At 47.3% G+C, this 13,902-nt stretch overlaps 1 protein-coding gene across 1 annotated transcript; it reads right to left on the reverse strand.

The window, feature by feature from the left end:
- Window positions 1-1,395: 1,395 nt before the first annotated feature.
- On the reverse strand, window positions 1,396-13,368 carry lrp10 (low density lipoprotein receptor-related protein 10). Its single transcript, XM_079757601.1, is given in 11 exon segments — window positions 1,396-3,636; window positions 6,744-6,873; window positions 8,104-8,298; window positions 9,131-9,576; window positions 9,733-9,960; window positions 9,962-10,356; window positions 10,972-11,168; window positions 12,049-12,193; window positions 12,376-12,408; window positions 12,509-12,688; window positions 13,315-13,368. Coding segments are annotated over 10 exon segments (2,517 nt in total). The 5' UTR covers window positions 12,558-12,688; window positions 13,315-13,368; the 3' UTR covers window positions 1,396-2,937.
- Between the last annotated feature and the right edge of the window lie 534 nt (window positions 13,369-13,902).

The raw sequence follows: 13,902 nt of genomic DNA on the forward strand, positions 1-13,902 counted from the left end.
GTGATTCTCAAACCCCCCGAGTGAGTGAGGTTTTAAAACTTTTTAAATACCACCCTCCATGGTGAATGTTTTTATAAAAGCTGAAGTTACCTTGAGATGAGCCTGTTGGGGAAGAGTAGCCTCCGCTGAATCCTGCAGGGGGAGGAGAAGGTAGCGCCCCAGGGGACAAACCCTGTGCACCGGGTCCAGACATGGAGCCAGAGGTTTCATAGCTGGGGTACATCTGCTGTTTGGGTTGGGCACCCCACGGATCTTGAGAATACCCACCTTTATACTGTGGGGCAAACCCTACAGAAGGAGCCACCAGCACTCAATTAAACCATTACGCGTAATCCATTTTGTTAAGTAAAACAAGTCCATTTTAAACTACATACCTTCTTTAATAGGGCTACATTCGATGTCCCAAAGCAGGATAGCTTGGAGGAAGACCCTAAAACAGATAAGACAACCAATATTGAAGCAAAGAACTCCTCTAAGAATTTTTGAAATAACACTGCAAAAAATGACCACTTTCCTTACCATGTAAAGAGCATTGCTGTCATAATTACAATGGGACGTTTCCACTGCAGACCAAAGCTTTGTGGAGGGATTTTAAATGTTGCCAGCCCCCAGCTGACCCACCAGTGCTTAACGAGGTGATGATGAGCAGCTGTCACTGAATGATTTGGTTACAGGTGAACATTTTTCTACTCTACCCTTTTGAGGGAGCGTCCTCCTCTCTTTCCTTTCCTACCTTTAATTCCAAATCCAATCCTTCACAAATGATCCATCACTATGTATATTGTTCAGCAATGCAGTATTCCTGTTCTTCTACCATGCCTCTGTAATACAAATCATACCAATCGTCCAATGAAAATGTAAATAGCATTGTTTGTGGCCAAAACACGACCCACCTGATGTACCACTGTTGCAACCCACTTGTGGGTCCTGTAGTTGGAATGTACTTACAGCATGCTGGCCACATTGGACCAAATATGTTTCCGGTGGGCTCACTTCAGATGCTAATTTGATCTTTAGTGTGTATTTTATCTTTAGTCTTTATGTGCCAAAATTATTTTTCTTATTGTGTGATCATTCTCAGCCTCCAGATTAACATTTATATTTAGCATACGCTTTTATTCAGTTCTTAGGGAACAGGCGTCTTGGTCAGGGACAATCCCTTTATACTTTTTCATCTCAAAATGTCTGCATATCCATATTTTGAATGCATGCGTGCTTGGTACAAATTTAAAATTGTTACATTACATTCATTTTCACTTCCTGGTCACTCCCAAAGATAACGATGGACTACAAAATGTTCACTTCCTTCTCACTCGTGCCTGACCTCTCACCTGTGCAGTCAAGACACCTCAAATATACAATCTTAAAACGCAACACAAGGGATGGGACAACAAGTAAAAGTGCAAAATATTTTTAATCTGAGCCACATTTTACTTATGTACAGTGAATTTGACCCTAGTGATTCATAAACATCACGTCCTAGCTTAGGCCTACAATATTACAAGTTTAAACAACAGTCCAAATAGTACGTCTCTCAGAGGCCGATACATTCAATAAAGCAACATTTTAAGAACTGATGACTCGCCCAAAAATTTAAACGAGGGGTGAAAACAATTAAAATGGATTCCAGAAACAAATGGCACATTACAAGTTGGTTCACTCGTCGTCATTGTAGAATCCAAAAAACATGACGGGAAGCGATCGTTTCCTCTTCTTCTGGGTCGACAATTCAAGTTAGCGGCTCGATCAAACTCCCACACCTTCGGCGTCACCGGGCGGCCGTTTTGTCCAGACCTTCCTGAAGTCCTTTGACACTTCTAGTCTAGCTCTGACAAAAAACCACATGCATACATTCTGACAGAAAAGCTCTTGATTGCAGGGCTCCTAGCGGAGCCGCGGTGCGCAATGGTGCCCGCGAAACAGCCCGCCTGAACCTAGAAAACAGGAACATTTTATTGCTAGTAGCCATAGCGATATAGACATGCGTGGATTTCTTTTTCGGCGTAGCCTTGCGCTGTGTGGAGTGGTGGTGTGTACAACATCTATTGTGCTCCTGTTTCTTTGGGCGGCACAGATTGTTTATCGTGCCCCGTTGTTTCGGTTGTTTCTCGGATTGCTGCCGGGGAAAGGTTTGTGGTAAAGGCACTTAAATACGGAATATTGATTTCATTTCTGACCACACGTGTGATACAAGGTGATGTGGAAATAAGCAGGAGCGAGTCTATGAACATACTCCACCGACTACAGATATTCTCCCCCAACACCAAACTGCACGTGCGTTTGTAAATATGCATTTCCTCACTAGTCAATCAAAGACCCTTGTATGGCGTCTTCTAAAACAATGACTACTAATATTTATTTTGACAGTAGCCACAGCAAGCAAGTAGGGTCTGTTATTATTCTGTGCAAAAAAAAATTCAACCTTCTTCAAAATAAAAATAACAAAGACAGCTCGGCGGGGTTAAGTGCTCATTCGAAGCAGAACCCGGACACACAGGCTCCCTCTCACACGTCAGCCAGGCCAACTGTATCTCACACAAATACTTTAGAGATTAAAACAAAAGAAAACAGGTCGACCTAGTCCCCGAATATAAGAAGTCACGCGTCGCTGAATCTAGCACAAAGCCGTTTTAAAAAATAAAAACTATTTTTTCAAAAAAGGCACTAGACCTGCCCATGGTGGCCACCGCATCCTGCGTTTGAGTTCGAAACCAAAAACACGAAGACAGAGATAGACCCAACGGAGCGGCCGGTGTCCCGGCGTTACTGTGGTGGGAGACCCCGGGGGGTTGGTGGGTTGGGGGGGGAAGGGAATGGCTGGGTTTTGATTGGCTGGGTTTTGATTGGCTTGTGGCTTGTCAGATGGGCGTGGTTATAAAGTTAAAAATTAAAACAAGGTGAACAGGAGGGGGCGCCACCGAGCATCTAGGCGCCGGTTCACGTCAGCATGGGCACGTCGTCCTCGGAGACGGCGTCCTCCGACAGCGGGATCAGCAGCACCTCGTCGTCCGAGGCGGAGGAGGAGCAGGAGGTGGTGGAGAAGGAGGGCGACGCCGACAGGGGCATGGAGTTGGACGAGGAGAAGGACGAGGAGAAGGACGGGGAGGGCCTGAACAGTGAGATCCTCTGGCCCAGCGACTGGAAGATGGACGCCAGGGAGGGGCTGCTGGGCGCGGTGGCGAGGCAGGGGGGCGTGCGGGCGGCCGCCGCGTCAGGCGCCGGAGGGGCGTAGGGAGGGGGCGGCGGGGAAGGCGCGGAGGCGGGGGAGAACATGGGGAACGCCGGGGAGGTGGCCAGGGCCGGGGAAGAGGGCGTGGCCTGCGCCAACAGGCCCAGCTTGTGCGGCACGGGCTGGTTGACGGCCTCTACCGCCAGGGAGACGCCGGTGGTCGACGCCGGGGGAGGCGCCCCGACGGCGGAGGAGGAGGAGGAGGTGCCGTCCGCCTGGGGCGGCTGACCGGAGGACGCGGAGCCGGCGGCGTGGGCGGGCCTGGAGGGGGTGCGTGGGAGGAAGCCCCACCTCCTCAGGCGACGGACGGCGCGGCGGATGAAGCGCGGGCGGCGGCGGCGGCGGGGGGAGGCGGCCGTGTCCTGCCGCAGCAGCTGGAGGATCCCCCGCAGGGAGAGGGAGGTGGCCTGGAGGAGGAGGAGGAGGAGGAGGAGAGGCGTCAGGAGGAGAGCAGGGTGATGTCCACACACGCTGGACTGATCCTCTACCCATTCCTCACCGCATTGTTTAAAACACACAGGATTATCTTGCATCGGTGTGCAAATATTGTGTTTTTAAGTGCACCTTGATTGTGCATGCTTTTAATAATTGCTCAATATAACATATAGGACCGATTAAAACCCTTTTTGAAAACAAAACTTTAGGGTTCGGTTATAACCGATACATTGAAACCGCCAAGAATGAGCAAAAGAGGACAGCATCAAAGAACCAACGCTTCCAGCCAGTGTTTCACCGCTGATCCACAGACAGCAGGAGCAGTCGTTGCTGGGGGCTTATCCCAGACAACGCAGGCTTTGTGTAAGACAGGTAATCCCCACCCCCCTCCCTCCACGTCCCCACCCTGGGTGTCTTCACCAGCTAATAAAAGTAGTGTAGCTGTGAGACCCGCTGGGACACAACACCTTTGAGGCACATTGACCATTTTCATATTGACGGCTTATCTCATAACTTCAACTGAATGAATGGTCACCATTGTGTCGACAACATAGCCCGAATAAGGGACAGTTATCTACAGTGTCCCAGATATCGCAACGCACCATATCGGAAAACACTAATGCAAATAGTGTGGTGAAAATCCATGTTTTATTAATTCAGGTTTGGTTATCTAGCTTCTGTTAAATGGTGTTATCTGTGAAGGTTGGGTGAAACTGAATTCTAGGCTCACTCAACTGGAGGAACTGGTGTAGGCAGACATTAAGGTATAGGTACATTTTCTAACTATTGTGTGCTTTTTCTGCATTAGGGAGTCATCTGTTGTAGACGCAATATCTCAAAAAGGCTAATTAAGGACGTCATCAATTTGACAACACATGCGCTGCATTTAGAAAACGCGCAAAACAACAGAATGCAGACACCATATTCCATAAAGCGTGCTCCATTACACCAAACAAACAGAAATCTTTCCCGGGGACACTGAAAAGTAATGCATAACATCTGAGTCATGCCATCGATGTTAAAACAAACCAAAAGCCCCAACATAGCTCAACCCCCCCCACCCCAGTGATGGATAGACGACCTCGATAACATCATGAGTCACAAGCAGTGAAACAGTGCGCAGTCTGGTTCACTCCTATTAAGGGTTCTCTTGAAACACTTCCTTTGTCGTTTGGTGTATTTGCAGCCGGTTTCCTTAACCACTAAGTCTTCGGGCCATTTTTGGCCATTTTTTAGTTTTTGCACTGCGCCTACTCTAGAGAGCACCGCTCCTTCATAGTATGACCTCTAATCACATGCTTGGTCTCTTTGGAAAGCTGAGAACCTGTAGAATTGTATAACATTATCAGAATAACTGTATCATGTACTGACATAGTGCTGGGAAGGCTACAATATTGTTTTTCCTTCCAGCCAGTTACACACACCTCTAAAACCAAGCTGATTGTAGTACCCTGGGTAACTCCACATCCCTTAGAAACACTACTGAGCCCTAGCCCTAGGTCTTGTGATGCTGTGTGTAAAAGCAGAGCAAGTCTCCAGCTCCTTTTATGTAATGATATGTCCATTCGTTTTGGTCAGGGTCCTTTTGGAGACTCCAAAAAAATACCTTTGGCTATCCAAAATGCATACTGTAAACAAAAGTGAACCCAAACATGTGGAAACATAATCTTGGATTCAAATGAAAGGTTACCCTCTGGGCTTTCTTGTGAACCATTTAAATAGCATACCAGATGTTCTGATATGTAATGAGACAAAATCACACACAAATCCAATTTTTAGCTATTCCGCCTATGCAATCTTGCCCAAAAAAAAGCTAAAACAAAGTGTTATGGCTATTATTTTTACTTAAAAAGGGAAAACTGCAATGGCATAAACACCAAAACTGAAATAGTAAAAATAATATAAATTACTATGTACAAATAAAAAAAAAAGTACAATTACAATAACAATGTACAAATAAACAAAAATAATTATTTACATGATTCCCTCCCTCCCTCCCTTTTGTGGTTGAGCATTTGTTTTCTCAACCACACGTGAGACGGTGTTTGACATGTTGGATATCGTCAGAAAGGTCTTTTCATTGGCCATTAGGATATCTAAGGCCCGTCCTCGACCCTTGCTGTCTGCTAGTGTAGCTGTCAATCAAAGCATACATGCCCCGTTTTGATAGCGATCGCCTCATTGGCTTGTAAGGTTTGTTTACAAGGACGTATTGGTCTTACAGACATGTGTGAGGGCTCTACGTCATCGTGAGACCCTGGCGAACACAGTGGATTCCATGAATCAGACGACAATAGCGGAATTCAAACCTTAAATCGCAGTTTTCTACAAAAAAACATTGCAGAGTTTCGGTTTTCTATTTTTTGGCTGCTTTGTATAAGATGGCTTGTGCATATACACATTGCTAAGGATATCCACAACGACGATAAAGTAAGAATGCACCAAGGAAGGGGGAGAGTGAGGGGGGCTATTTTGACCCAAGACACTAGGATATATATGATCTATATCGGCTAAACATATTTATTCCACCGAATGGTTGACATTGGATGACATTCCTGAGATTCTAAGCTTCCAAGCGGAGTATGACATGACTATATCACTCAACCTTATGATGTCGAAAATTTACCCAGCATGTTGGGGGGAAGGGGTGGTGTAACTAAAACTTGCCCGCCGGTGGGATTTGACGATTAAGGAGATAAATGAGCTTGTGTTGGGTCTATTTGCATTACAGCCACTGTACATTCCCTCAATCACACTGGTGTCCTGGTGTCCACCCTGGTGAATTGTGTCCAAAATAACGCCATACTTTGGTTCTTATGAGAAGAATGATTACTTATTCTCGCAGAGCATCGAACTTAAGCGTCTAGATTGATGGAGTGATGGTTCCCCTTCCAGGAAAACATACACAGTACTTATCGTGTGTATTGCTCTGAGGATTCATTACAGAAGTGTTCACTTTAGTGAAGCGTCTGTCCCGAGGTGGAGCCCTGAAGTAAAGGATTGGAAACGCTTCAAACTTGTTACTTGTTACCTTCCCCTGTTGTTTATTTGTAAAAGTGACCCATAAACCGTCTCTCACCTCATTGGGGTTCTCTGTGGGGAAGTCCTCCACTGGCGGGATGACGCCCTGGGCGATCAGCTGACCATAGGAGGGCGGGGCCTGCTGCTGGATGAGCTCCGCCTCCTGGCGGCTGATTGGAGCGAACATGCTGCAGCGAAACAGACCCCAAACAGGGAGCAGGGAATTAGTGGCCGATCACATGTTCAGTGCAACACTTTGTGAAGGAGAAACAGAATACCGAGAATATGCTGTTAAATCAAGACACACGCATCTTCTTTTACTACATTATCATTTCACAGCCTCAAGTGACGAGTCATTGGTCATGGTTAATGAGCGGTGACCAGTCAGTTTCTGTGCAAGTTACCATGTGTTTCCTTACAGCCCAAAGTATCGGCCATAAAAAAGCAATTAAAGTACAATTGACAACTAGACTGAAACAAGGACACAGCTGAGCAAAGCTCATGGCTAAATCCCGAGGGCCATGAGCTTTGCTCAGCTGTTTCAAATAAAAATAAAATAAATGGAAGGTAACGCATGGCTGTTGAAAACATGCATCGTTTTCCAGGGCGGAATTACAATTTGAACAGCGCCTCAAGAAACATGGATATTAAGAGAACCTGTTCTACCGCTCATCCTAATGCAAATGGTTCCACCATGTAGCGTCAGCCTAGCACACGTGATAGAAGATTGTGGAAGTTGCTCTCTGTAGCAGAGATGGACTGAATGATAAACCGGGTCTGTAGCTTAGCAACAAGCGCAGTGCAAGAACACACGGGCAAACGGAACGCGAGGGAGGCGAGATCGCTGAGCAGCACCCACGCGAAATGTACTCTCTCTGAGGGCGGCTGCTGCATCACCGCTTCTGACACTGCTCCACACAACAGAGCAGGTGGACGTTCTCCCTCAGCCGTCACGACCGTGTATGTACCGTCTCTCTCCCTGTCCTGCGTCAGCCTCCAGGGCCAGTGTGCGGCGCACGCAGGAAGCAGAAAACTTTGAGTCATATAAACACTTTTATCCAAAGCCAGGCTGAGAACAATCAAAGAATCCAATCAAAACTGGAGTAGTCACCAAAAAAACATAATAAATGAACACAGCTCTGCACGACTTCTTTAGTCGTCGTTTTTTTATCAATACACAAATCAAGAGAGCACCGCGTAGCCTTCAGAATCAGACAGAAAATAAATAAAATGTATTCAAGCCTATCAGAACACAGCAACCCCCGTGCCTGGTTGAGGTGTGACTCAGAACGTCTTTTAACACGAGCCTCGTCTAAAGATCATTTTCAGTCATCGTTGAACTTTCCCAAACTAACCTCACATCATTCTTACTGTTGATAAAAAACAGAGGACATTTTGATCTGCGGGGGTCGGCCTACCTGTACTCGCGGGTCCTGAGGGAGTAGAGTTTGCAGGTGCACGCCATGGCGATGACCAGCAGCAGGCCGCACACCAGGCTGCCCACGGTCGCAGCGGTGATGACCTTGCGGGGCAGGACCACGGTGCAGTTGAGCTCGTCCGTGCCGTCCTTGCAGTCCACCTGGCCGTCGCAGCGCCAGCTCTCAAACACACACCTTGGGTCAGGAGGGGGAGGCACTAGGTGGGAATATGCTGGAATAACGGTGGGAATATAGTAGGGCACGTGCACACGCGCACACACACACACACACACACACCAGTGTGGGACCGGGGGCTCCACAAGGCTAGGCCGACCTAAGGCTGACGCTAGCAAGCTAGTCCCATGTTTATTTTTTTGCATTTATATTTTTTTATGCTTCATTACAGAGTGAGATGGACAGGAAGGTATGGGAAGGAGAGGACATGCGGACCTGCACAGGCAGGAATCGAACCCGGGTCGCTGTGGTCAGGAACAAGCCTTAATGGTATGCGCTCTACCTGGCGAGCGCCCTAGTCCCATGTTTTGGCTCGGGACACAGGACTGTAGGGGTTGGATGTTTCAAAATGTAGCGTACTCTGGCCGGTTTCTCCTGATTGCCCACCCCAGCTTTAATACTCAGCAGCTGCCTAGCACTGGATCTCCCCGTGAGGTAAAGAAAGATCCATCTATTAATGTACAAACAAACTATTTGTGTGTGCATACTTTGTGCTTTCATGCTCTCTTGCCATTTCAGCATTTGCGTTTCACAGGAGTGTATGTACGTGTGTGCGTCTGCGCTAACAAATAATGATGAGTCCATATAATAAGTAACACATTATTTGTAAATTGCGTTACTTATTAATTATTAAAATGTCTGTCTCTACATATATATATATATATATATATATATATATATATATATATATATATATATATATATATATATATATATATATATATATATATATATATATATATATATATATATATATATATACATATAAAAACAGCGCTGAAGCGGTGCGTACCGGTCGCTGTCGCAGTGGAAGGTCCCGGGCTGGCACACGGTGCAGTCCCTCTCGTCGCTGCCGTCGGCGCAGTACAGCTGGTAGTTGCACCTCTCCCCGGCCGGGTAGCACACGGGACGCCCCATCATGCGGCCCGACGACGGCACCGCCGTCCGCTGCCCGGCTCCGCCCCCGCACGCAAACTGCTCGCGGCCGCAGCCCCGGCAGCCCGCCTCGTCGCGCCCCGTCTCGGGGCAGTCCCAGCGGCCGTCGCAGCGCTGCTCGCGGGTGAAGCAGCCCCCCGCCGACCCCCCGCAGCGCTGCTCCCACGGCGGGCAGTAGCCGCCCACGCGGAAGGTGGCGTTGAAGCCGCGGCCCGGGGAGCCGGCCATGGTGTGGTAGGAGAGCGACAGCAGGCCCGTCCGCGACTCCACCTGCACCGACTTGTAGTTGGAGCTGCTGGTCACCTGTACGGGGGGGGGGGGTCGATCATACCCTCAAACGACGCTCTTGTCAAGAGCTTCTAAGGGTCTAGGAGTACGGTAGGACAGCAGCAGCAGACTGTGATGCTGGGGAACATTTGAAGAAACTAGCATTTCATTGAATGACACACACACACGTACGATTTTGATGACCTCTCCGGAGCCCTCCTGGCGGTTGTAGATGACCAGCCTGTCCTTGGGGCCCAGCTCCAGCTGCTGGAGGTCCAGCTTCAAGGGCCGGGGGTCCTGGGGGTCCACCGTCCACACGCACAACATCGGGGCCCCGCGGTTGAAAGGCGGGGCAAAGGTCCCGTAGAAGGTCTGCAGGACCCCCCCACAGGGCCAATCCTCCGCCGCGGAGGGGGGGGGGCCGGGTGGCGTTGGGCTGCCTCCCGGAGGGGGGAGGGGCGGGCCTGGGCTCCGCCCAGGGCTGGTACTCCTCCCGGCCGTCGTAGCCCTCCTTCTCCATCAGCTGGGACCACAGGTCCTCCTCGTCGCGGCCCACCGTCGTCTGGGGCTGGCGCCGCGTGGAGGTGGCGTTTCTCTCGGCTCCTCCTCCTCCTCCTCCTCCCTGCGGGGGCTTGGCCTCCTCCTCCTCCTCCTCCTCCGCCTCCTCCTCCTCCTCCTCCTCCTCGCCGTCACAGCCCCGCTCGTCGGCGCCGAGCCCCTCCCCCAGACACTCCACCCGGCCGTTGCAGCGCCAGGACAGGGGGAGGCAGCGGCCGCTGGCGCACTCAAAGGAGGTCAGCGGGCACACGGCGCTGTCTGGAGGGCGAGATATAATTACTGACAAAATACGCCCCCAAAAAAAATATAGAAAAAGTGCTGTAGTCAAGATTATAGAGATGTTACACAGCAGAAAAAAAAAAAGAGCAGAAGTGAGCAAGATTTTGAAGATTAACGACCCGCAAAGATAAAAATAACCCGGGCATCTCTGCGTGGGTCATCTTGCCCCGTCAGGGACAGGGCAAGATGGATTCCCCGAAACCAATCAGGGAAAAGAAATGAGCCCGGGGCGTATATTCCCACAGAGCATTTCTCTCAGTAATAGCTGGTGGATTCCTTGGCATTTCTAACAAATTGCACTCAGATGACAGCCCTTAAATCTTACCTCCAGCCACTTCAAGCTGAAAGGACCAAAACCAATTTTCCATGTTCAAGTGCTACTGAATAACTTAACCAACTCCAGCGCTATACAATCTAATATTCAAAAATCGACACTACATCAACTACACAATAAAAATAAAAAATAAAATGTACACCTGTTATCCCACGCATACACATAAACTAGTCTTAAATCTCAAGTATACGTGAACACAAATTGACTTGCAGGAAATGTTAACCACAACAACAACAACCACATGCATCGCGTGATCACACCTCTGCTGTAGGTCAGCAGGAAGGACGACACAGGAAACAGGTGGGGCAGGAAGTGGTGCATCACCGTGACGTTGCCCCCGGGGAACTCGATGGCGTCGGGCAACGTGGGGCCGCAGAGGACCACCGGCTCGCGGCCCGACGACGACGACTTCAGGGACACCCATTCCTTCTTGCAGCGTGTCGAGAACTGGGAGAAGCTGTGTGTGGGAGGAGGGGAGGGACGTCACACACACACACACACACACACACACACACACAAAACATGTCAAACCCGGAACCTCATTTTGAACGGACTGATGTGGACAATTCTTTGTGAGATTGGTCCAGATTTGAGTGAGAACGCTCAACGTCATGATCACGTCTCTAGGCAGATGTTCAGTCATTTGGACTGTGAACATCTGTATCTTCCCAACTAGAAAAAAGGACAATTTGTGTGTGATGTATAGCAATGCTGCTATAAATGTCCCTTTCAGTTTCCATGATCTGGCAAGTTGGTCGTTATTATAAAACTTGTGGAACGCAGTGACCTCCGCCTACCCGTGGCAGCCACCAAATGTCGGCAAACCCATTACACCTAATCATACCATCGGTATTTCTTAATAGGCTGGCATACCGTGATACCGCCCAAGTCTATGTTTAGCTAAAATTGTTTAGGACAAAAACGCAAGGAAAACAAAAGTAGGGCGAACTGGAGGCGGGGCATTCAAATCAGATGAGTCACTAAGCTTGATAAGTTGCCAGGTAAAAGAGAAGGCCTACTTTCAAAGAAGGTGCAACGTTTGTGATCTAGAGTCTAAAGGTGTGCCTTTTGCCAGAGGAAGTACAACAAGTTCAATTGCAATAGATATCAGAATTGACCATCACTGAGGAGTATATACAAACGCTTGACTCAAACAGGTCATATTTACTGTGGGTAAGCCAACGTAGACCCAGGGAAGGACACTTGAATAAGGATTAGGTTGAAGATAACACGATAAATAAAACACAAAATCTATAGTTTAGTCAACTCAAGAATCACAAGCAAGGTAAGAGAAACCATTGAGAAAAAGAGGATAGCACCCCGAAACGCCTCCATACCTGAGAACGATGGGCTCGTCCTCGTTCCCTCGGATGATCCAGCAGTCATAGATGGAACCGAAGCGGTAGGACCAGTTATGGTAGGACGAGCTTGTGATATCCCCCTGCTTACCATCCAGTATTTGTGGGGCACGACCACATCGAGCTGAGAGGTATAGTGAGGGAAATAGTAACAGGAAAGGTTAATCGGATAAAACACAATTAGTCTATATGGGGTGTATTTATTTGTATTCATAATGTACACACACACACACACACACACACACACACACACACACACACACACACACACACACACACACACTTAAATGTAAATGGTCTCCTTACCAGAAGAGGAGGTGGGTTTGAAATTGCTGCCTGCTGTCAATTAATAAGCAGAACAAATTACAAATGAACAACTGTAATGTAATTTAAATGAAAACATGTATATGAAGAGAGAAAGAGGATATATTTCACAAACCTATGAGGCAGAGCACTATGAGGTTACATAGGTTGTATGAGACACTCATTGTAGTAGAAGATTAGCCGTTAAAATGTCAATGAACATGAACAATAAATACATAAATTAAAACGGATTCATTCTCTCTTCCATCTTCAATCTTCCATCCTTAGCAGGCCTGATTCCCGAAGACGACTTCTCCTGTGAGGCGAGCAGAGGAAAGGCGATACAGCTTAACAGAAGTGCCAAGAACTGGTCGACAGCCAACCTCAAAGTATTAGCATGTTAGCTGATTATCAGATGAGCACTGTGAAAACAGTGAGAGCGATTTCTCAGAATCCATCGATATCAAGTCGATGGAGGCTTATTATGGTCTGGAACACAATGTTTACACTGTACTAGTTCCTGCCCCGTAATCCCCGTCCATACCAATGACGCAAGACAGCCCCGCGTCTCCGAGATAAAACCTTCAGCGATTGACGATAAAGTCAACTATTCCCATTGATTGGGATCGATTTTGACAAAGCGTTGATTAAAACGATCACTGGAGTCACTTTCTATTTTTCCGAAGGTGTCGGGAGTGTGGACGGCAGGCGGTGGAGCGGAAGCCGTTTCCCCTGATCTCCGGAGAGCCTCAACAACACGGCTAGCAGGACAATGCTAACACCAACTTCCTTATCTTTAATTTTTCTTTCGCGTTTACGAGACGTGACATTTCCGGGAAAAGTTTCGGCCTCAACTTTCGACGTTCACGATGTCACGGATTAAATGATATATTGAACGACAAACGACCAATGTTTTTCCTGAGGACGACGTGGAAAGCTTACCGTTTTTCCGTCTCGGCCTTTCTTGTGTTGACTAGAGTTGTGCCTAACTTCCGTGTTGTTTTTATTTATTTATTTAGATTCGTTCCCACTGTCACGGGGAGGGGGGCGTGTACCTACAGCCACCCAATGTAGTTACCTTTAAATAAAAAGTAATTAAAAAAAAGTAACTTCCTTTATATGATTTCCATTCATGTACATTCATTCAGCACTTTGGGAAATCAATCTGGATTTAAGAAATAAAAAGTGGTAGTACTTTGGTGTTGTGCTATATTATTAATATTTAGGCTGTTTATTTTATTCATGTATATATTATATATGTATTATTCATATTATTGATTGTTTTCTTCATATGATCATTCTTATGTTGTAGCAACTCATTGAATACAACCTAAGTGCATGTATTATTTCTTATCGCTAGGTGTCAGTATCCATCAACATAATTACAAGTGTGCCTTAAACTAGTCTTTTTTTGAACCCACAACAAATCGAAACGATAAGTTGTTAAATGTTATCATCAATGAATCGAACAAACGAATACGTTTTGTAATCAAGACAAAACGTTTGACATTAGTTTGACTTAATGATGGA

This window comes from Pollachius pollachius (genome assembly GCF_949987615.1).
Source record: "Pollachius pollachius genome assembly, chromosome: 20".
Lineage (NCBI taxonomy): Eukaryota > Metazoa > Chordata > Actinopteri > Gadiformes > Gadidae > Pollachius > Pollachius pollachius.